This window comes from Culex quinquefasciatus, chromosome 1 (genome assembly GCF_015732765.1).
Source record: "Culex quinquefasciatus strain JHB chromosome 1, VPISU_Cqui_1.0_pri_paternal, whole genome shotgun sequence".
Classification (NCBI taxonomy): domain Eukaryota; kingdom Metazoa; phylum Arthropoda; class Insecta; order Diptera; family Culicidae; genus Culex; species Culex quinquefasciatus.
Genome location: NC_051861.1, coordinates 109,633,721 through 109,656,751, shown reverse-complemented (window position 1 = coordinate 109,656,751; position 23,031 = coordinate 109,633,721). Strand labels below are relative to the sequence as shown.

General features: G+C 37.9%; 3 protein-coding genes across 3 annotated transcripts; 2 read left to right on the top strand and 1 right to left on the bottom strand.

Moving 5' to 3' along the window:
- Nucleotides 1-3,190: 3,190 nt before the first annotated feature.
- On the top strand, nucleotides 3,191-4,165 carry LOC6049043. Its single transcript, XM_001865836.2, has 2 exons — nucleotides 3,191-3,359; nucleotides 3,429-4,165. The coding sequence occupies exons 1-2, from the start codon at nucleotides 3,315-3,317 to the stop codon at nucleotides 4,086-4,088; spliced, it is 705 nt and encodes a 234-aa protein (XP_001865871.2). The 5' UTR covers nucleotides 3,191-3,314; the 3' UTR covers nucleotides 4,089-4,165.
- Nucleotides 4,166-6,363: 2,198 nt separating this feature from the next.
- Nucleotides 6,364-17,752, bottom strand: LOC6049044 (dolichyl-diphosphooligosaccharide--protein glycosyltransferase subunit STT3A). Its single transcript, XM_001865837.2, has 6 exons — nucleotides 17,642-17,752; nucleotides 17,248-17,559; nucleotides 10,869-11,980; nucleotides 10,419-10,811; nucleotides 7,222-7,441; nucleotides 6,364-7,158 (listed from the first exon to the last, which is right to left on the bottom strand). Exons 2-6 carry the CDS (start codon nucleotides 17,333-17,335, stop codon nucleotides 6,824-6,826), a joined length of 2,148 nt encoding a protein of 715 aa, XP_001865872.1. The 5' UTR covers nucleotides 17,336-17,559; nucleotides 17,642-17,752; the 3' UTR covers nucleotides 6,364-6,823.
- A 1,968-nt stretch (nucleotides 17,753-19,720) lies between these two features.
- On the top strand, nucleotides 19,721-20,294 carry LOC6049045. The gene is made up of 2 exons (XM_038266483.1): nucleotides 19,721-20,104; nucleotides 20,214-20,294. Exons 1-2 carry the CDS (start codon nucleotides 19,721-19,723, stop codon nucleotides 20,292-20,294), a joined length of 465 nt encoding a protein of 154 aa, XP_038122411.1.
- Nucleotides 20,295-23,031: the final 2,737 nt, after the last annotated feature.

Genomic DNA, 23,031 nt, shown 5'->3' with positions numbered 1-23,031 from the left:
AAAATATTCAAAAAATTCAAATATTAAAATATTTCAAATTTTTAATATGCAGAAATTAAATTATTTATCAATTTAATTATATTTAAATTTAAATATTGAAATTTTACATTTTTCAATATTTAAATTTTTTAATATTTGAGTTTTTAAATTTTTAAATATTTGCGTATTAAAATAATTAAATTTTTAAATATTTGAATTTTCAAATAATGATTTTTTTAATTTTAATATTTTTAGTATTTATATTTTAAAAATATTTAAATTTTTAAATGTTTTAATTTTTTAAATATTTAAATTTTTAAAAACTTAAATATTTAAATTTTTATTATTCCGATCAAACAATCCAACATGAATTTGACGTTTGCTAAGTTGTTTAATCTTCATACAAAAGATGAATTCCACCAAAAAAAAATAAAGCAAACAAACAAAAATAACGATAACGCAACGGAATATGAACGTAACTTTTAAGAGAGCAACAAGTGCTGCCAACTGTTGGGCGCCAAATGATCGTAGCAACCATACCAACACACGTAAAACCTTAAAACAAACAAGTCGAAGGCTCTAAGCAAGCCGCCTAACTCTGTAGTGAGGCCTACTTTGACCTCTCTCTCTCTCGCGCGCTCTCGTTTTTTCCTCTCCCAGCGCTCAATTTAGAGAAAAGAGAATAAAAAATGCATTTTTTCTAAATCGAAAAAAAAAGAATTCCTTTTAAAGGTTATAAACGTGTTTTTTCGTTTGTTTTTCTTTCTTTCTGCATGTATCCTCTGCTTGTGTGATCGAAACGCCTAAACTTTTGCTATTTTTCGTGGTTGAGAAACCGCTAACACACACACGCATACAATGATAAGTCATTGATATATGAACAAGCGTTAGGAATTTGCATGTGACTGTTTATTGATTGGTAAAAAAATCAACTTTACAATGTGTATAAAAAGAAATTCATAACTTATAGGTATTTATCGAAAATTGATGCAAAACCCCCTTTCTTTGAGCGCAATGCGAGTTGAAAAAAGGAAATTATACAACAAAAAAGTCTTAACTAAACACGAGTTGAACTGTTTTATATATATTCATATATCTTATAACAACAAAAAAGTAAGATTAATCCACATACCCAAACAGTTTGTTGCAAAGTCTTGAGAGGAAAATTTAAGACAAATTCCGTTCAATCGTTTTTAAACAAAACAAAAAAATAAGCAGCTCAGTCAAACAACAATCATCCCAATCCCAAATGAAACCAATTGCTGTATTCCTAATGTGTACATTTAGTTACTAACAATCCCCCCTTCCTCCCTCCTCTACTCCTTCTCCAAGAAATACGATTTATTCTTAGTGCAAACAAAAAAGCAAATGATAACCGGGAGAGACTGTCTGACCAACTCCTTTTAAAGGATGTGCTTGAAATGAGACCGAAAGAAGAAGACAAAAAAGTGGATAAAGAGATTTTAAGAAAAACAAAAAAAAACTAAAATCTTCAAATACTACGAAAACATTATCCCTTTTGCTGAACTTCAGTGTTTAATAAACTACGAAACACGATTACTTTATTTAAAAAAAAACTTCAACACTAAGCAAAAACCGAGTTATGAATTCGCGCGACTTAGACGTTGATGAAGTGTGTAACATTTAACCTTAAATGAAAACAGTAAACGCAAACAAGAAACATTGAAAAAAAAACAAAACAGTTTATGATAGTATTATTCAAGTGCATCAATTATATTGGAATGGAAGGAAATCATACAGAAATAAAGCCCCCCTAATATATAAGACACAAAGCAAAACCAGAAGAGAAGAGAGGAAAAAAAACTCGTATGTAAAGTAAAAGAAAACAAAAACAAAAATCCCCTGGAAAAAGTTACATAAAAATACTTTAAAAGAAGAGAGACCCGGAAGTTGCGTGTGATTGCGTGGAAAATATGAGAAATTGTCCGTCAACCACGCTTTTACGAGCGCAATTTCACGATCTTATCTGTGAAAAAGTATCGCAACAGGTGTTTTATTGGCTTCCCCAACGCGATAATTCGGAACCGTTTACGTGGTCTAAAACGGTGATAAGGAGCCTAGAGTGGAACTTTAAGGGCTGTCATATCCGTTTTCTGTTTTTATTTATTGTTTGGAGCAGGTGTCAATCCGAAAACGCTTATCTTAGGGCAGGGATGATTGTGCGGTTCCCAATCACAGACGCAGAGATCGTACAGCAAAGTTCAAAATAACTCAATCTTGTTCAAAAATTTCAAAAACTTATCTGAATTTATTCCCCCATGGATGCAGCATTCACGAGGAGAGGATCGAAGTAAGCCGCGTGCGAAATCGGATGAAAATCAAAAAAAATACTTGACTTCTGTGACGTTTCTGTTGTTGTTGTTGTTTTTGACAAGAATCAACTTTCGCAACAAGCTTCAAAAATGCCATCCAGGAGGAGAGAATCGAAGTAAGCCGCGTGGGTGATCGGATGAAAATCAAAAATGACATGACTTCTGTGACGTTTTGTTGTTGTTGTTGTTGACAAGAATAAATTTTCGCAACAAGCTTCAAAAATGCCATCCAGGAGGAGAGAATCGAAGTAAGCCGCGTGGGTGATCGGATGAAAATCATAAAAAAATTGCCTCTGTGACGTCTCTGTTGTTGTTGTTGACAACAATCAATTTTCGCAACAAGGATTTGTGTACACAAAAAAACTCGTGATATCGACCGATTCAAACCAAAAGAAACCATGAGCTGACTGATGAACCGGCATGAAAGACTTGGAAGACAATTTTGAGATTCGTTCTCAGATTTGCACCTGAATTTCTTCAAATCAGCAGTGAGGATAACTTGACTGCTACGTCGGTACTTGAGAAGCAAATCGCTACTAGACCAGTCTTCGACTGACTGCAACTCGCACAAACTCCAAGTCATTTCCCAACGTCCTTCAAAGCCTTCCACCGTCCAACTCGTTGACACGTCGCCTGTTAGTGGTCAATACTACACATGTTCCAGCAATTGACCCCCCAATTGCTTCACCATCCGATAGTCCAGTTCACTTCCTTCCAATCGCCGCCGCCGCTTTAATCTTATCGACCTCTGCGCGCCGCTCTCAAGATTGCAGCCCCGCGCTCGAATAACAGGGCAATAAGATGCCCCATTAGATTAGATTGACCATGTTACGACATCCCGATCACTTATCGGTAATCCCGGGCCCCGAATCGGGGTGGGCGGACAAAGCCTTAATTCTGGAATTGCCACCCACTGGAGGGCAGTCTTGTCGAAGCGTTCCGAGGAAGCGGATTGAAAAGCGAGCGAGCTTAGCTTGAACCTCTTAAAAACCAAAACTAGTCATGAAGGGATTCCTGGTGTGTTTGCTGCTGGCCCTGGCCGGACAGGTGAGGAGTTGGAGAATGGTGTGGGGTTGAGCGAATATTGAAGGGTTCTTTCTGGTTCCAATTTTGCAGTCTCTGGCCCAGAGCCAGGATGAGTTCGTGGAGTACCTGCTGGAGATCCAGAACCAGGCCGAGACCGTGCACCAGCTGATGGAGGGAACCTTCGACAACGTGCGCTTCACCATGAGCGACCAGCTGATCGAGCTGAACCGTGATCTGATTGCCCGCATGAACTCGGCCCTCGAGGAGGTCGAGGAGATCCGCGACGACACCGAGGAGTTCGTGGAGGCGTCCACCGCCGACCAGCGTTGCATCGACGTGGCCACCTCCAACTGGGAACTGGAAATCGAGTGGGTCGGACAGGCTCTGCAGCGTTGCGCCGCCCAGGCCAACCTGGAGATCACCGGTGCCACCGCCGGCGTGCACGGAGCCATCGAGGACGCCCAGGTGCAGTCGACCGAGCTGCAGAACATTGTCGTGCGCGGCTTCATCGACTGGAACGCCATCGACTACACCGAGCAGATCTCGACCATCGTGGGAGCGCAGATCGAGCAGAAGTACCAGTACTTTCAGACCGTTACGCAGCCCCTGCTGGAGCGCCGCCTGCAGGCCATCTTCGACCTGGAGACCGACCTGCTGCCGCGCACGCTGACCTGCGTGAACCGTGGCGTGGAACGCTTCCAGAACTACGCCCGCGTCATCCGCGACACGCTGTTCTTCTGCTCGTCTTAAGTTGGAGTAAGATTCTTGTGCTGTTCGTGTACCACGCCGGCGACGGTTTGGAAATAAAGTTACGTTGACGAAAGTGAGACGGTTCTTTTTTTTCCCTCTAGGTACTTGAACTCTGTAATTTCCCGAACACCGACGAAAAATCGAACTACCTTGGTTTCATTGTCAGTTTATTCCAGATGATGAGAGTATCCCAAAGTGCTCCTAAATTTTCACTCTGAAGTAACTCGTATTACGAAAATAGAGTCTTGACAAGAACAGGAACTAAGACAACGACACAGACTTTTCAACGAACTGTCAACTCAAATTTCTTGAGTTAAACTCTGATGGGCTATCTACAACCACTTAGCTTAGAACATCTAGGTAAAGTAAAATAGATAAGCCCGATAGTTTGACACCAACTGTTGTCAAACGAACGGGGTCCCTTTTTAGTTTGACACCCCTTTTACACGGAGTTCACACACACTACCAAACGTTTGTTTTGATAGTTTGACGTTGACCAACCAACGGGGTACAAACTAAAAAAGTGTCAAACGAAAAAGTGACCAACCACCGGGGGTCAATCGAGATTTCACTTTCGTAATATTACGATCGTAATTTGTTGATGGTAAGTCGTAATTTGTCGCTAGTAGATTGCGATCATTTCCAGAGTTTTTGCCTTTCTTACTAAAGAAAGGTATAGGTTTTACTTTATGGCTGGACGTCATTTTCATCTTCGTAAATAAGACGATACAGCATGAATATTAATTGGAAAAATCGCCAAAAAATCACACTGCATTGATTTTTGACACTCTATCGATTCACCTTGACAGAACTCGCCTATCTCCAAAACTCGAATTTTGAGAAAATAAATTCCGTGGAGGTCGAGTGATGTTCGTATGTGGTAAAATTTTGTGTCGCGTCGCGTCATATCATTTATTTATCTCAAAAATTGCACATCATAAATTATGTAACATTCGGAAATATTTTTTAGTGTGTACCATAAGAAAAAAAAAATCCTTAAAAAAAGGTAAAAGCCCACCTGGTGACCTTCGCCAACATTTTTCATTTCTGATTTTATTCGAAATGTCTTACTACATTCATAGCACAGACCATGAGTGAGAATCTGAAACAAATTTGACATCGATCGGCAATCCCGAACAACTTTTAGAACGATTTACTTTTTGCCTTTCTTACTAAAGAAAGGTATAGGTTTTCCTTTATGGCTGGACGTCATTTTCATCTTCGTAAATAAGACGATACAGAATGAATATTAATCGGAAAAATCGCCAAAAAATCACACTGCATTGATTTTCGACGCTTCGTCGCCAAGTCGACAAGTTGTCAAATTGAGCTTCGAATACTGGCGCGAGAATGCTGGCGCATATATGTTTTGGCTCGACTTATACTCGTTCGTAGTAGCTTGTCTACCGATGTTTCCTTCAACATGTAAGATATCGTAGCTTTTCGGTTTCTTTTGCTCTGTCCGTTTTTGCATAACTGTCCAATGTTTATGCAAAAACTTTTTTGACATAGGACATTCATCCGGGTATTGTCGCCGCGGCACTAAACCGAATCGAGCAGGTTTAACTCTCGCGACGATTTTCTGTCGCGAAATTTCTGTCAATCATGTTTATGTGATTTTGAATCAGTGTGTTTGCTTTTTTGTTTTGACGGCTTTGGACGGCTTAGGACTGGGCAGATTTCAACTCTGATTGCGTTTGAGTTACGAAAATTGAATCTTGTCAACAACAACAATTAAAACGTCAAATACTAAAATTACTTGCGTTCACACACTGACATTTTATCCTCTCGTTTTCGTAATTTACATTGTTTTTTCTGCAAAACTCATAGATTTGCGGAAACAATAGAACAAACCAATCATACAAAAACTCGATCCAAACGTCAAAATATGCTGCTTATTTTGTTAAATCACGAGCACGTGGAAAACATCTAAAGGAGGTATTAGACTCTGGCAAACAAACTCGCACTTTTTCGTGTTTGACGGTTCTAGTTTTTTGAACAGGTCCTATAAGCTATTGTGGACTTATAAAAAAAACTTTAGAGTTTGCCAAATGAGTTTGTTTGTCAAAGTCTAATACCTCCTTAATGTGACATTTGAATCAAGCTATTTTGTATACCTCGATAGCAGTGGGATGTGATATTTGCTACGACCTTCAAAATTAAACCTTCGTTGTGTCAGTTCTATATCTCAAGTGTGTTTTTGTTTGTTTGTGTTTGTGAGTGTTGTCATATTTTTGTTTTTCTCCAACTGGTAAAAAACTTTACGATTTTCCCGTTTTTTTTTCTTACACAATTAAATGCACTGACTCTCCCGTCTTTTGCGTCTTTTTTTGTTTGGGCATAAGTTTAAAAAATGTAAATGTGTACGTGTTTCCTTCTTTTGTGAATGGCTAAAATTACGGCTTGTTTTGTGTTTTATTTTGTGTGGCAGACTGCTTGCTTTGCATGTTTTTGTTGTCGTCTTCTTTAATGTTTTTTGTGATATTTTGTTGTGTGGGTATGTGCAACATAAGTTTATTATTCTTTTTACGCTTGTGTGTTTTTAAAAACTCAATGCAATTTCGCATAATCTAGGAACGCACGTTCTATGACTTTTGTTTACTGTGTTCTTATCCGATAAAGAATATTACAACAAAATGCGCGAAGAAAGTAGTACAAGAGAGAATCGAGAATTTTGAGTACTTGGGAATTGTTCGAGGTAAAGTAACGAGATGTGGAAAAAAATAAAGATCCGTTTACACGCCCCGGTTGCTCAGGTCTTTCACCTTGTAGATCCGAACCAGCCAGTGCTCGGTCGTGTACGCCTCCTCCAGCACGTCCAGCTCAAAGTCCTTGTTGCCGATCTCGGCACCCCGAACCCGGTCGTACCCGGGCGCCTTGCCACCCTCGGTGTAGACCTGCCCGAACCGGTAGTAGCACATCTTGTACATCAGACAGTTGAGCAGCGTCGGCGAGCCCTCCTTGTCGATGCGGAAGTCCCCGCTGGACGCGTAGTAGTCCGTTTCCTTGATGTGGGCGCCGCGGTCGGTGCTGCCGCCGATGCGCACCATCCACAGGAACTTGTTGATGTCTGAAAAAGGAAACAAAAAAGATTCTTAGAAAATGCAATCTCAAGAAAGTTCCAAGAACTCACCGTCCGAAGAGTACCCGGTGAGGCCACCAAAGATCACCAGCACGTAGTCCACGTCCAGCTCCTTCATGATCTCGTACGCCTTGTCCTCGGTGGACGCCATCGCTTGGCCGACGCGCGAGATGTGCGTGTTGTTCCAGGTGTTGTTGTCCACCAGGATGGTCCGGTTGGCCATCGCCGTTATCTGGTAGCCGTAATCCCACCAGGACATGATGCGAGCATCCTGCATTGAAAAGTTGTGTTTAATTTGCCACTGCGTTCTTTTCGAAATTTTCTAAGAAAATATTTGGAAGATTGTGTAACACTTTTTCTATTTTCACAGTCGACGTGCCTTCCAAGCTTCGATGCTATGGAAAGGACAAACAACTTGATCATCGGTCAACGAGTCTTCTTAGCTACAATCCTATTGCAAAGACTGGATTAAATGCGAAGACTTTTAATTTTAAAAAAAAAACCGACGACGTGCCTTCCGAGCTACGATACTATTAAAGACTTTCTTCCGAGCTTCCAAGTCTACTTTATCAGACTACGGAACTGGTCAAATTCAAATTTTAAAAATAAATTTTGAAAGATTTTTCAAAATTTGCGAAATGGAAAAATGTCAAAATTTAAGAATTTAGGAACTGGAATTCAATAATTTGAGAATTAAATAATTTAAAAATAATAATTTAGATGAAGAATGAAAAAATTAAACTAAAGAATTTATTATTTGATAATATAAGAATTTAAATTTTTTAGAAATTTAGAATTTAGGAATTGAAGAATTGAAGAATTGAAGAATTTAAGAATTTAAGAATTTAAGAATTTAAGAATTTAAGAATTTAAGAATTTAAGAATTTAAGAATTTAAGAATTTAAGAATTTAAGAATTTAAGAATGTAAGAATTTAAGAATTTAAGAATTTAAGAATTTAAGAATTTAAGAATTCAAGAATTTAAGAATTCATGAATTTAAGAATTTAAGAATTTAAGAATTTAAGAATTGAAGAATATAAGAATTTAAGAATTTAAGAATTTAAGAATTTAAGAATTTAAGAATTTAAGAATTTAAGAATTTAAGAATTCAAGAATTTAAGAATTCAAGAATTTAAGAATTTAAGAATTTAAGAATTTAAGAATTTAAGAATTTAAGAATTTAAGAATTTAAGAATTTAAGAATTTAAGAATTTAAGAATTTAAGAATTTAAGAAGTTAAGAGTTTAAGAATTTAAGAAAAACATATTTAGCATGTCTGGAATCGATAAAAAAAATTAGTGTGGAATTACAATGTACAGCAGCGCAAAAAGTTTTTTTTTCGGCGAAAAAAAAAAAACATTTCTTCAATAATTGAATATTTTGAAAACTAATGATTGCAAAACAACTGGGCAGGTGTAAAATGCAGTTTAAAACACTTTTTTCATTCAAATGTTGAGACCATAGTTTGTCATTTAAATTTTTATATTTTTTATTTTTTGTCCCCCCACCCCACCTTCATGATTTTTTTTTATTAAAGACTTAAAGACTGAAACAATTAAATAATTAAAAAATAAAGAGTTGAAGAATAAGACATTAAAAAATAAAGGAATTAAAAATTTAAGAATTCAAACATTGTAGAATTAAAGAACTGAAATATTGGAGAAATAAAGAATTAAAAAATTAAAGAATACACAAAATTAATGAGTTTAAATTTTAAGAAACAAAAAGTTGAGTTAGACAGCAAAAAAAAATTATGAATTAAAAAAAATAGAATTGAAAAAAATTAGAATTAAAAAATAGAATTAAACAATTGAAAAAATAAAAAATAAACATTCAAAAGGTTAAGAATAAAAAAAATAAAAAAAAACCCAGAAATAAAAAAAAAGGTTAACTATCAAAATTAAGAGTTAAGAATAAAGGTAACACTTAATTTTAGAGATTTATATGAAAAGAAATAGTTTTTATGTAACAACAAAATTGTAGGATTTTTGAACTAGAAAATTGATTTTCTTAATTTCCTTAAATGGTCAAATAAAGGCTTTTTATAATTTGTCAATTTGGAAATCATCAATTTAATCAATTCAAACTTTTAATATGAATGTAATTTTAAGTTTAAGGAATCTGAAAACTGGAAATTTCGAAATCAGGAATAAAAAAAAAAAAATTTATAATCATATCGTGCCATATATTTTGCAAAGTTTTTGTTGGATAAACTTCGAAAAATATCGTATCAAATTTCAGATTCTTTTTTAAGAATTTAAATTGTTCAGTTTATTGAATTTAAAAGAAGAATAGAAGTTAGTCATTTTTAAATTTCCAAATTTTAGAAATTTAACTTTGAAAAATCATTATTTCCTAAATTTAAAATTTTCGATTTCAATTTTTCATAATTTGTTATTTTTAATTTATTTTTTTTTTTGTACACAAAATTTCAATAACCAAAATTAAGATGTTGAGAACATTCAAATTGAGTTTTATGAATTTCTAGCAATTAGGATTTTGATGAATCAAAGAAAATTCTAGATTTTTGAACTTTTAAATGATCAGGTTTTTTATATTCTGGAATTGTTATCATTTATAAAATAGTAATTTATCAATTCATAACTTTATTTTGATTTCAGAAATAAAAGAAATGATGATTTTCATAATAAGACAATGTGGTTTCAAATCATGCAAATTTAGAGCCTAGAAGTTTAGAATTAGGCCGTTGCAAATATGTTTCAAAGTTTATGTTTATGAACTAAATTGCCTAGAATTTTTATTTTTATTAAAACTTTTATTATTTCTAATCTTTTGTCAAATTTAAAATACTTTTGAATACATTTTTAAATATTTATTTTTTTTTTCAATTTTTAGATTAGAAAATTTTTAATATTTCCAAAATCTTAGATTTTTTTTACATCGAGATTTGATTAGAACTTGTGAACCATGAAACCAAGAAAAATGTAACACAACCTCAAAACGCTCAGCGATCAAAGTGCTAATGATCATGGAGACGGCCCGTTTTGGTGACAACGCTCGACTGACCGAAGCGGAGAGGGCAGAATCCAAGTCCATTCAGGAATTTCAACAAGGTTGAAACTCTACCAAAAGCAGATCGAACTCAATGCCCCCGTCCGTTCCTCACGATCAACGCCGGGTTCATCACCTCAGGACTCTTTAAAGTCTCTCAAACTTAAACTATCGTTCATCATCGCGTTTTGTAACGGAATTTTCTTAGGGGGATCGGAAACTGATTGGTACTCACATCCGGCGTGTTCATCTTCAGCCAGTAGTACGCCTCACGGAAATCATCAAAAATGATCCTCCCACCGTCGTGCGATCGCGCGCTCAGCACGATGCTCGGCGAGCTGTACGCCTCCGACGTGACCCAGGTACAGTGGAACGTGTACGACACCAGCAGCAGCGTAATGAGAACCACGAAGGCGATCGCGATTTCGCTCTTCATGGGCGCCTGCTGTTCGTACTTTTTCGCCTTCTTCGCGTCGAGGTTCTTGCCGGACCCGGACCCGGAGCCGGCCGCGCCGCCACTGCCGCTGTCCACGTTCCGGATGTACTTGCTGAGCAGGTGCGAGATGGCGATGCCCGAGAGGACGCACATGACCGGTGCCAGCACCAGCATGAGACGGACCATTACACCCTGTGGGGATTGGGAGGTTTAGAGAGTGGTTTAGAGGTATACTAAGAGGGATCTTACCGCAAAGTAGATTGAGGTGACGCCGTACAGGATGATGAAAATGTTGGCGTCCGAGAGCTTCGAGAAGCAAAAGTAAAGACCGGCGGGGAACAGGAACACCAGGATCTGCAGGTCGAAGTAGAACGAGGACCACGAGGTCGGCTGGTGCTCCGAGACGGACGCGATGATCGGAATGTGGTTCTTGGCGTAGGACGGATCCAGCAGCGAGTAGAATCGGCCCGTCCAGGGCGAGATCTTCCCCGTCAGCGTTAGGATCAGGCTGACCAGCACGGTGATGCTGGCGATCGTGACGACCAACGCGTTGAACAGCACGTCAAAGTGTTCCTTGGAGACGCGCGATCGGACGTAATCGACGAAGGCGTGCAGTTGACAGAGGCCAAACACGCCAAAGGCCAGCATGTGCTCGGAACTCTGCACCGGTTGGAAGCCCACGAACGAGATCTGCATCGACAGGATCGTTCCGATCGTGTACAGCGTGCTGTACGCGATGTAAACCCTGTGCGTGAACCGTCCCGTGACCATCAACGCGAGCACGTGCAGCGGAATCAGGTTGATCAGGAACACGTAACCTCCCCACGAGGAAACCATGTAAAAGTACGCCAACGCGGCCATCGTAGCCCAGAAGATGGCACCCGTCTTGACGGCCTTGATCCACATGTAGTACGTCAGCAGCATGCAGAAGATGGCGATGCCCTCGTTGTCGTACGACCCAGCCACCGACCGGGAAATGTACCCCGGCACGATGGAGATCATGGCCGCAGCCACCAGGCCCGCCCCCGTGCTGTGGATCTCCTTCGTCAGCAGGTACGTCACGATGGTCGTCAGCGACGAGAAGAACGGCGCCAGGAAGACGCACACGTTCCGGATGTCCACCGTGATGTTCAGCAGCCACATGATGCGGTACAGCGTGGCCGACGTGACCATCAGGCCCGGGTAGATGGTGCCGCCGATGATGCGTCCCAGGGGGTACCACGCCCGCTCATCGAACCAGTTGTGGAAGTTGTAGAAGCCCTGCTCGGCCAGGAACTTGGTCGTCCGGTAGTTGAAGTACGGATCGAACTCGTGGATGACGCTCTCGAAGCGCAGCACCGAGAAGAGGCGCGTGGAGAAGGCTGCGGAAAAGGTTGAACGTATATCGTTACAAAACAAAACTTCTTTTAAATCTTTTACAAATCTCAGAAATAGTTAAATTTCTTCATTTGATTTAACTCTTGAGCAGTTCTCTCAGATTTCGGTCATTCGATTTTTTTTTTGTATTTTTTAATCCAGCTGAAACTTTGTTGGTGCCTTCGGTATGCCCAAAGAAGCCAATTTCGTTTTCGTTTTCGTTTTCGTTTTACGGAGCAAGGTGGGGGACGCGGCCTCAAGTCAGTCCAAGTCCGGTTTCTTGTGGAAAAAAGGGTAGTGGCCGAACTAGTATTGCATACAAAATGAACACCACCGGAAGATATAGGGGATCGGGAGGGGGAAGGTGAAAGAAAATTAGTGTAGGTGTGAGTAGTAAGAACTTGGATGACTTGAGCAGTTACGTTAATCTAACTTTAAAATTGAATAAAGAAAATATGAAATTATGATTCAATCAATAACTAATTTGAAATTTATGCAAAGGGAACCTATAATGTATTTCATATTTAAAGGAAATCAAATATATTTACTGGAAAATAAAAGATGAAAACTAACTTGTCACGGGATCATAAATCTTGAGGCCTTTATTCTGGCCCCCGTTCTGTCGCGTCCGTCAGTAGTCTTGTCTGTCGTACATTACAACTAGAAGCAGATCTGTCAATGAAATAGTACACTTTAACTAATTAAACCAATTTAACTAATCATTTATTCCCAATTATTCATTTCAGGAAAGCTAACTAACTTAAATCAACAACCTCACCTAAACTATCTGAAAGTAACTTGAATCTCAAATCCTCGAAATTTTAATCACAAATCCAAACATTCCTTTACCTAGTTTTTAAACCTGTTTTGCTGCTTCCAAAAACAATAAACATTATTGAAACGTTCATATTTTACAAGCTAAACACGACTATTTCGTGCCTTACATTTCATTAGGGCACAGAAGCTCTGCAAACAAGAGTGTATCCCTATCATACATTATGTAAACTGTCATTTGAGTGAGAGAGATGCATCCCTGTTCACAAAAACCATGTGTCCCTTTGAAATGTTAGGCTCCATTTGATCGTCAAAACTCCAGTAAATCCTCGATTCGCAACAATGGTCGATACAACCATAATCCGAAAACCGTTAGTTCAACAGATTAACGAATTGTGACCGATATCATTTCATTATTGATTGATCGAGACTCTAGGGATTTTTTGACAATTCTGAATGGTTATTATTAGACCACATAAATTGAAATCAGAGATTCTGATAGCATTACTTAACTCGCTTACACATAGATGGAGTCTGGAACTATTAAACAATCTAAAGTTACAAAAAAACTAACTATTCTGAGTGCCTTGCAGAAAAACTCATTTATCAAAATACCTAATCCTAACCTAACACCCACTTTAAAAAAAGAAAAAAATCTCAATGCATAGAAGAGGCCTCTTTTACTGTTGTGCGTAATCGTTGCTTTTTTATGAATTTCTACCTAAGCTAACGATGTATCAAAAATAATTAAACCTGTTTCTACCAGATTTTACAAACACGAATATTGAGATGCAAATAAAAAAACAAAATCTTGCAATTTTACATAGTATAAAAGTTGTGATTTCTATCAACACAAGTATATAAATATAAAATAAATGTGTGATATATATCAACATCGGAAACCATCTTGGCAAATAGCCCTGAAACGACGGCAACGTGTGGCTCCATCTCCAGGGGGTATGCCCAAAGAAGCCAATTTGCATCATTAGTTTGTCCATATAATTTTCCATACAAAATTGGCACTAAAATATAGAGAATTTTCTTAGCTATTCAAAAATATTGTTTTCAAAAGTGGGCAAACATGTGCACTAATTTTAAAAAATGAAAAATTGGGTACTAAAGCCCTATGCCAATTTTTATGTACAACTGTAAAAAACACGATTAAAAACCATTTCTGATCACTTTTTTTTCATTTTAATGCAAAAAAAAAATTGTCAAGACAACATTTTTTCGATGGATCAACTATGGTCCCCTTGGAACGAGCTGTCAAGTAGGAGCTTTTCTGTCAAGAAGGATCGCGAGGTTAATTTTTCAAAATTGATTTAAAAATCCATTTTAAACTCTTTGTGGTCGTACAAAGGGTCATTGTACTCAGAAAAATAAGCTTTATCGCTGTAAACAATAATATCAGCAATCTAAGCTTCATTTTAGGACCCAATTGCAACTATTTTCATAAAAGTTACCAAAAACTGGCCTTAACTTGAAAATGGTGCACTTTATCAAAATTTCACTACAGTACTTTTTGATTGCAAATTTGATTTTACATCGAAAAATGAAGTTTGAAATTTTTTGCGACCAATATTTCGATTTAAAAAAAAATCAGTATCAGGGTTGTTACGGAGAAGTCGAAAAAAATCCGCGCCAAATCCGCGCCGTCCCAAAACCCAATCCGCGCTATATTAACAAAAATAATTTCGTGACAAACATACAAGAGAGTTTATTTTTTATGAATTAAAAAAAAATATTTTGGATCAAAAAATAAGAGATCCATCAAAAGGAACACAACAATCACAAACGATTGAATAAAATTAAATTCCATAAATTCAATTCTATATCAAGAAAAGCCGAATCTTGAAACGCCGAAAATTTCATGGACAAATTTATTTTTGCTAGGATAAAGTAACCCAGAGGGAAAAGCCATAACAATAATTTTGGCAAAAAGAGAAATTCTTAATACGAATTAAAACATTTTGAAATATAAATATGAAAAATTAAAAAAAAAATCAAAAATTTATGTAATGAAAATGATTATAAAATTTATAAATTTGAAAATATTAAAAATTCATAAATCTAAGGATTTGAAAATTTAAACACAGTTCGTACTTGATGATTCTCGCCAAAGAGTCACTCATAAAAATCGAACCACCATTTAAGAATTTAAGAATTTAAGAATGTAAGAATTTAAGAATTAAAGAATTTAAGAATTCAAGAATTCAAGGATTTAAGAATTTAAGAATTTAAGAATGTAAGAATGTAAGAATTTAAGAATTTAAGAATTTAAGAATGTAAGAATTTAAGAATTTTAAAATTTAAGAATTTAAGAATTCAAGAATTCAAGAATTCAAGAATTTAAGAATTTAAAAATTTAAGAATTTAAGAATTTAAGAATTAAAGAATTTTAAAATTTAAGAATTTAAGAATTCAAGGATTCAAGAATTCAAGAATTTAAGAATTTAAGAATTTTAAAATTTAAGAATTTATGAATTTAAGAATTTAAAATTTCAGAATTTAAGAATTTAAGAATTTAAGAACTTAAGATTTTTAAGAATTCAAGAATTTAAGAAGTTGAGCATGTATTATTTTTTGTTCTCTTGGTCGTTTTTAATTTTTAATTTTTAGAATTTATCATTTTTGATTCTTAAAATTTTTAAATTCTTAAATTAAATTTAATTTAATTTGTTTATAATTTTGAATTCCAAAATTTTTCTAGTTTTTAATTTATTTTTTTTAATAATATTTTTTTGTATTCTAATTTTTAAATTTTCAGTAAAAAAGACTATGGAAATCAAAAATATTTTTAATTTCTGAATCTTCGAGTTTTGAATATTGTAGCTTTCATTTTTGAATGTTTTGATCTTTTATTTTTTCCCCAAGAAATCTAGAAAAAAAAATCTTTCTATGGGGTGAATTTTACTACAATTCAACGGCGAAGAGCCAGCATCCGCATTTGAGCACAGTACGGCCTCGAAAACAAGCCCCAATAATCATTTTTCTTACATCCTGGTATACAACTTCGAGAAAAGTTTGAAAAATGATTCACATGATTGAAATCCTTTATAAAATAAACAATAAATAAAGATAAAAAGAACGATACTCATAATTCAAAAAATATTAAAAATATTCAAAGCCGGTAAAAAATAGTTGAGTGTAATAATAAATTTGTTTAAGAGATCCTCATCAATACATTTAAAAAATAATCACTTCATGAAGATTTTTTTGACGTTTTTTATTAAGAAAATACAAACAAACATTTTCGGAAGAAACTCAATTTTGTTTCAGTAACAGAAATCGAAGCAAATTAAAAAAAAAAATCCCTGTTTCCCTGACAATACTTTTCCTTTTTACTGGAAAGTAATTTTATCTCTCTCAATTAAATATTAACCAAATTTTACATCCGCGCGAAATCCGCGCCTAAGCAAAATTAGCCAACAAATCCGCGCCAATACCGCGCTATCCGCGCCGTCCGTAACAACCCTGGTATTGATCAAAAAATTCATGACTCGGTCAAAGATTTTTTGTCCATTCTGGAAATTTCTGAAAAGTTGGCATTTTATGTCCTCTAAAACATATAAAAAAATAAAAATAGTGTTTTTTTTTGCAAATCAAGTTTTAGTGACAAAAAGTTAAATTTAAAATCACCAAATTTTTTTTACCGTGTATCATTTTTTTCGGTGTAGTCCATATCCATACCTACAACTTTGCCGAAGACACCAAATCGATCAAAAAATTCCTTCAAAAGATACAGATTTTTGAATTTTTACATATCATTTTTGTATGGCCAGCTGCCAAATTTGTATGGAAAATTATATGGACAAAGTAATGATGCAAAATGGCTTCTTTGGGCATACTGAAGGCACCAAAAAAGATTCAGTCGGATTAAAAAATATAAAAAAAAATCGAATGACCGAAATCTCAGAGAATTGCTCAGTTGATCGGCCTGTAACTGTATCAGCTTCAAGGAATCGCATTTGGTACTAACTACTGTTCGGAACACATTTAGTTTTATTGTATCTATCTGAACTACTAAGTGCCAAGCAAACAACGACATTGTCCGAAATCGCATTTCATTAGAACTGGAAAAACATCATTGCCTATTTCAAAAATCTCAGAAATAGTTCAATTTTTACATTTGATTTAATTCTTTCAAAAATCTACTTTTCATTGAAACTGGAAGAACTTCTTTATCTAATTTACAAATCTCATAAATGGATCAATTTTTACATTTGATTTGACTCTTTCAAAAATCTAACTTTCATTAGAACTGGAAAAGCATTTTTAATTCAACCTGGAAACTCCCTATAAAAGTTGTACAAAAACTATTTTCTTTTTGATCTCAAAACTCACGCAAACACCATTTCCGAGTGAATCCCTCAAAAAAAACTTATCAGCTTCAAAACAGTCAACTCTCCAAAGGTACCTCTCCTCTGAAGTCCTTGTTCGGGAAATGCTCCCCCAAAACAGTCGCCCTAAAAGAAATCTGCAAAAAAAAAAAACTCACACAAGATCGCCGCCGTCGTGAGAATGCCCAGCTTGACCAGGCTCTCCTGCTTCTCGAGATTCATCCGGAGCTTGGAAACGTGCTCCATCGTGACTAGAGAGATTACCGGTGTTCCACCGCCGTCCGGGATGACAATCCTCCTCCCTAAAAAAACAGGCCTACTCCTCCCCGGTGTGTGAGCAGAGGAAAAAAAATGTCGCCCACAAACACACACACACACGCACGCACAGACGTGAAACTTTCCGTCGAGTTTTGCGATCCTTTGGCGACGCCACTCGGCTTAGATTTTCATTTCCGCCCACGGTCGGTCATCTGAGGAAGTGAATAAAATTAAAATTTTCCTCAAATTTCGCGAATTTCAAACTCGAAAATCAAAAGCGAAAAAATCACGCACCAGCACCTAGCGCAAAGCCGGCGTTCGTTCGTTCTCCACGCACACTACGATCGTGTCTCGAAGAATGGCGTGGCACTCTTGCTCGCAGTGCACTTTTTGTTTTCGTTTTTGATGCGGCGCCGCGTTTGACAGGCGGTGACGTTTGGATGCGGACGGTTTAAGGGGAAATGGGATGGTGAAAAGATGTTTTTGATATTTGGTAACCCTCACTGTTCATGTTTTATTAATTTTGTTTAACCTTTATTTGAGGGGTTACATTAAAAAAGAAAATCTAAAAATTTCATATCGCTGAAAATTGATAACATCCACACCAAAGATGATTTCCATTCACTCATAAAAATCTATAAAAATTAATGAAGATATTTCAGATTGGGCGGATCAAATTTGCTGAAATTTGGGAAGAAAACTCTCAAAACATAACATTTTGTAAAAAAAATATACCAGGCCTGTCCAACGTCCGGCCCGTGAATCCAGAGCATTAAATTTCCAATGAAAATCTCACTTTTGGGACTATTTGGATGTAAGTAGCGCATCGTGCAGACCAAACCTTACGAACATTGGGTTTTCCATACATTTTTTCGATTTTTCCCATACAAACTTCACCTTTGAGTATCAATGGGTGAATTTTGACCGATTTTGCTCACATTTGACCCAAAGTCCTAGAAAAGCTCAAGAAACAATATTCAGCTTTTGGAGCGAGGTTTTGAAAAAAGTCCCATATTCTGGGCAGGCAATTAAGTATCCTTTTAAAACAATTTTGCAGTGTTATAGTTTCGTTTGAAAAAAGGTTTGAAAACAAAATTGATCATAGATAAAATGGAGATTGTCGCAAATATCTTTAAACATTAAAGAAATCCCACAATAAGTCAAGAAATCAGGGAGCAACACTGTATTTTTTCATAAACTTCGAAATTCATAGAATAACGAATTAAAACTATTCAATGTTTATTTCTCTACCATTAAATTTTATTTTGAAATTTTTAAGTTTTTCAAATAACTTTAAAATATTTTGTAAAATATTTGAGTAAAGATGCACAACAACGCAAAACTGTGTTTTTGTAAAAAAGATTTGCATCCTAATTTCGCTTCAATATTTTTTTTTCGCCCTGAAATATACAGTAATCATAAAATGAACAATTTTTGCATTGAAAACATAAAAAATAGTTGTATCTTGGTTGTATCTTTTTAAATTAACTTTTTTAAAGAAACTCTTTCACATAATTCGCATTGTTGGAGAAAAACTGACCTCCCAAGCAACCTTTCAAAACATCTGGCTTTGTCAAAGTTGTCACGGAATTGGGTCCTTAAATGAAGCTTAGATTGCTGATATTATTGTTTACCGCGATAAAGCTTATTTTTCTGAGTACAACGACCCTTTGTACGATTCCAAAGAGTTTAAAATGGATTTTTAAATCAATTTTGAAAAAATTAACCTCGCGGTCCTCCTTGACAGAAAAGCTCCTACTTGACAGCTCGTTCCAAGGGGACCATAGTTGATCCATCGAAAAAATGTTGTCTTGTCAATTTTTTTTTGCATTAAAATGAAAAAAAGTTACCAGAAATCTAGGGGGTGGACATATAGGTTAATAGATCATTAACACATTAAAATAGATAGTTAAAGTATTGATATTTCGTTAATTTATTGACGCAAACCCACCTTTTCATTTTCACCGTTTTGACAAACCTTGGTTTCCCACCCTAATTCTTTGAGCGTGTGATGTGTGTGGGACGCCATTTTTTCATTGCTGTTGTTGCGCTCGGGCGGTAAGGAAGTGTTGTAAAAGTGTTCGGTGCTTTTTTTCTTAACAAATTGAATTTGATGAATCCCCTGCAATGGTAAGTAAATTAGTGTGCCAGCAAGGAAAAAAAATACACAGCAGCAGGCGTCGGAAACGACCTATTCGGAAGAAACTGCAGTATTTCGTGTAAAATGCTGCGATAAAAAGTAGGGCAATTGCTCTATTTTTTCAAGTTTTTCAAGTTTGATACTAAAATTTCTTATTCTAAGATCTGGTGGAATTGTATTTGATGCATTTCTTTCATTTTCAGGTTATGTTACGCTCGGTGTTCTGGGCAAAGATGCGCCCCGAAGTAGGAGTGGTTAAGGGACACCTCAGGAGGGTCCTGGACGACAATCCCAACCTAGCCACGGACAGCGCCGGCTGGAAGATCCCGGGAATCTACAAACCTGTAAGTGATTGTAACGGGACCAGCACCAGCAAGAAACAGAACCCGACGGGTGTTCGGAAGCGACACGCGGAGGAGGAGCAGCTTCTGGTGGCCAAACGAACCAGTGCCGGCGTTGTCCATGAAGAGGGCAAACACGAGCGGAGCAACCTGCGCTGCGACTGGGCCAAGATTGCCATCCTATTCTTACTGTACCAGCTGCAGGGCATTCCAATCGGGCTGGCGGCGGCCATCCCGATGATGTTGCAGAATCGCGGCGCCAGCTACAAACACCAGGTGCGAGTTGATGGTTGGGCCGGTGATGCGTCTTATCTCGATGGGGTTGATATGAGATGAGTTCATCACGGGCATTACGCGTCGCGATAACAATTGTTAAACATTTCAGGACGACTTCAGCAGTGGACTGCTGTGGGCGCCGATCGTCGACTCGCTGTACATGTCGCGCTTTAGCCGGCGCAGTACCTGATCGGGTTGTTTATGCTGTTCCTCAGCTTGCACGTGAATCGCTGGCTGGGAAACTCCGAGGAAGATGAAGTGGTGCCCTACATCGCGGCTAACATTCCCTTCCTGACGGGGATCTTTTTCACGCTGAACTCGCCGCCACGTAGGACGGGTGGGCGCTGACGATGCTGAAGCGTTGCAATTTAGGTCAAAGTCATCCCCTGACGCTGCTCGCCGCGGCCGTCGTCTGGTTCACCCCGGCCATGATCTACGACCACCACCCGGCCGTCGACGGAACGTACATGGAACTGCTCAACACGCTAAGCAATCTGGGCGGAAACTGGCCCATCACCGTGGTGCTGTGGAATGTCGACGTGCTGACGTAGCCGCTACTGCTTATGAGGAGGGGAAGAAGGAGGAACCGCCTACGGCCGGCAACCAGTGGCGACAGAGCAGTGGCCGGAGCCGGAGTACGCGTATGCGACTCGGTTTGGACTGCTGCTGCAGTCCAGTCGGTTGTGTTTGAGCAAGTTTCTGAGCTTGACGGATCGAACCGGGCTGACGGTGTCGATGGTCCGTCGGCAGATGGGTGGACCGACCAGATTGAGGCTACGCCGTCGCTGATCAACCGATCCATCGCGAGTGAAGCCGTTGATGAACTTCCGGAGGATTTTCTAACGAAGCCGATTCAGCAGAAAATCATTACGACTCGGCAGCAGAGGCTGGCTCAACCGGCTAAGCAACCGTTCACGATGAACAAGCTCTATCCGCAGCCCAAGCTGCTCTCGATCAAGCGATCCCTCCGGTGCCGCCAGTGCGACCACAACGTGACCAACCAGGACCAATTGAGAGGCTATTTTGCTGCTGAAGCTAATCAATCCAACTATCAACGACATGATCATCACAATAATGGAACTGTCAACCGACGAGGAAGAACGTCTCATGATTGAAGAGCTCAAACTGTCCGCGGAGACGACCATCTCATCGTTGTCCTCTTCGCTGACGCTGTCGGTCGCGGGGTTGACCGAGCTGCTGGAGGACCCGCGGATGGTGCAGCAGAGCGTCATCGGAACGTTCAGGCTGCACTTTTTCAACAAGGACCGAATAGCAGGCAAAAAAAAAGCCAGAACGAAAAATTGAAAAAGAAACACTGATACGAGCAGCTTTAAATTTTGAGTTCATTCAGTTTTATTCGTAAATAAAGAAATGTATTCGCTTTTTATTAATGAGCTAATAAAAAAGGGGTGAAGAGGGGTATGTTTTCATGTGCAACAGGTCTTGTACACCTTGGCAAGAACGCTAGCGATGATGAGACATTTTGAGAAAAATAAACTGCAACTTTCATAATGATAGCCTAGATTTTATTAGCCAAAGCTACACCGGAAGTCGTGATTAAGGAACTACCCATGTCTGCCTGTACGGCCTGTTCTCATGCGTTCTTCCTGGTAGTATTCTTCAGATTGTGAGCCATATTGATGTGTAGTTCTGAGCGCCCGGGGTTCTGAAGAGAGTTCCTCAGGAGCCACAGCAAAAGTCCAGCCGGGGATGCTGGAAAAGGGGAAGAAATTGTGGGGGAACGAAATAAATAAAAGTTTTCCTGGTTCCATCCTCGTTTTTTGATAGAAAAATCTTCTCCTTCAGGCGGCCGCCGCCCCATCTCCGTCCACGTTTTTTGTAAAGATAGTTCTTCCTCCGACGGCTCAGACTAAAATGGCACACAGATTCCGTTGATTTCGGATCAGATCCGTTTTTAACTTTATTTTCCGCTACAGTATTTATTTAAACCTAAAAAATCGCGGGTCAGGCAAGCACATGTTTTTGTTTATCAGCTGTCAAATTGAACCGAGATTTATAATACACGGTGGGAACGCTAGCTCAACTATTTGTCAGTCTATTGATAAAAATATCAAAACCCTCGTCGATAGATTAACGAATAATAAAAACATTAATTCTGTCCAACACCTAGCCAGAAATGGTTTCCAATCGTGTTTTTTACCGTTGTTCATAAATATTGACATAGGGCTTTAGTACCCAATTTGCAAACTAGTTCCAGCTGTTAAAATGCTTATGCAATGCTTATGTGCTCTTTTCAAATGTTGCTCGAGAAATGTCCTCAAATTGATTTTGTTAATAGTTGAAAATGTATCCAGGTTTTTAAGCGAAAATGGCGTTCGAATGGTGAACGCCCGAAATGTCAAAATCACGCAGTGGTACCAACATTACGGAAAAAGTGTGCAATGACATGACAGCCAATTTTTTTTCTAATGTTGGTGCTACTGCGCGATTTTGACATTTCGGACGTTCAACATTCGAACGCCATCTTTGCTTAAAAACCTAGATATTTTATTGCCCTGAAAACAGATTAAAACAAAATTGTGTGTGCTCATACCAACCTTTGACATTTTTGCCGATTGCCGATTGCCGATGTGACCTCTTAGGAAGTAAATAATTCAAAGTAAGATAAGGATTATATGAACTATATGAATTATGACAATAAATTATTGTATTCACTGAAAATTCTATCCAATGTGTCCTGCACTGGGGGTGTCTGGGGTAACTTCGAGTTGACCTGGGCCGCCCGAGGAATCATGTCGTAGGTGGCTCGTGTACAGGTTCACACACCTCTCCTCGCGGCAAGGTTTTCCGTAGGTCTACACTCGAACATGCAACATGGGACAGCATGAATCTTCAGCTGAAGCCGGACGAATGTATTCCGAAATTACAGAATTACAGAAATTGACATCGATTCTTGTCAAACTATC

What these genes read in the sequence shown, in the direction of transcription:
- LOC6049045 (XM_038266483.1), top strand. Translation starts at nt 19,721, where the DNA reads ATGCGCCCCGAAGTAGGAGTGGTTAAGGGACACCTCAGGAGGGTCCTG. An exon ending in GCGCCAGCTACAAACACCAG is followed by an intron (nt 20,105 to 20,213) that starts GTGCGAGTTGAT and finishes TAAACATTTCAG; the next exon opens with GACGACTTCAGCAGTGGACT.
- LOC6049044 (XM_001865837.2), bottom strand. Translation starts at nt 17,335, where the DNA reads ATGGAGCACGTTTCCAAGCTCCGGATGAATCTCGAGAAGCAGGAGAGC. An exon ending in TGAAGATGAACACGCCGGAT is followed by an intron (nt 7,442 to 10,418) that starts GTGAGTACCAAT and finishes TTTTCAATGCAG; the next exon opens with GATGCTCGCATCATGTCCTG. An exon ending in CACCGGGTACTCTTCGGACG is followed by an intron (nt 7,159 to 7,221) that starts GTGAGTTCTTGG and finishes TTCCTTTTTCAG; the next exon opens with ACATCAACAAGTTCCTGTGG.
- LOC6049043 (XM_001865836.2), top strand. Translation starts at nt 3,315, where the DNA reads ATGAAGGGATTCCTGGTGTGTTTGCTGCTGGCCCTGGCCGGACAG. An exon ending in TGCTGGCCCTGGCCGGACAG is followed by an intron (nt 3,360 to 3,428) that starts GTGAGGAGTTGG and finishes CCAATTTTGCAG; the next exon opens with TCTCTGGCCCAGAGCCAGGA.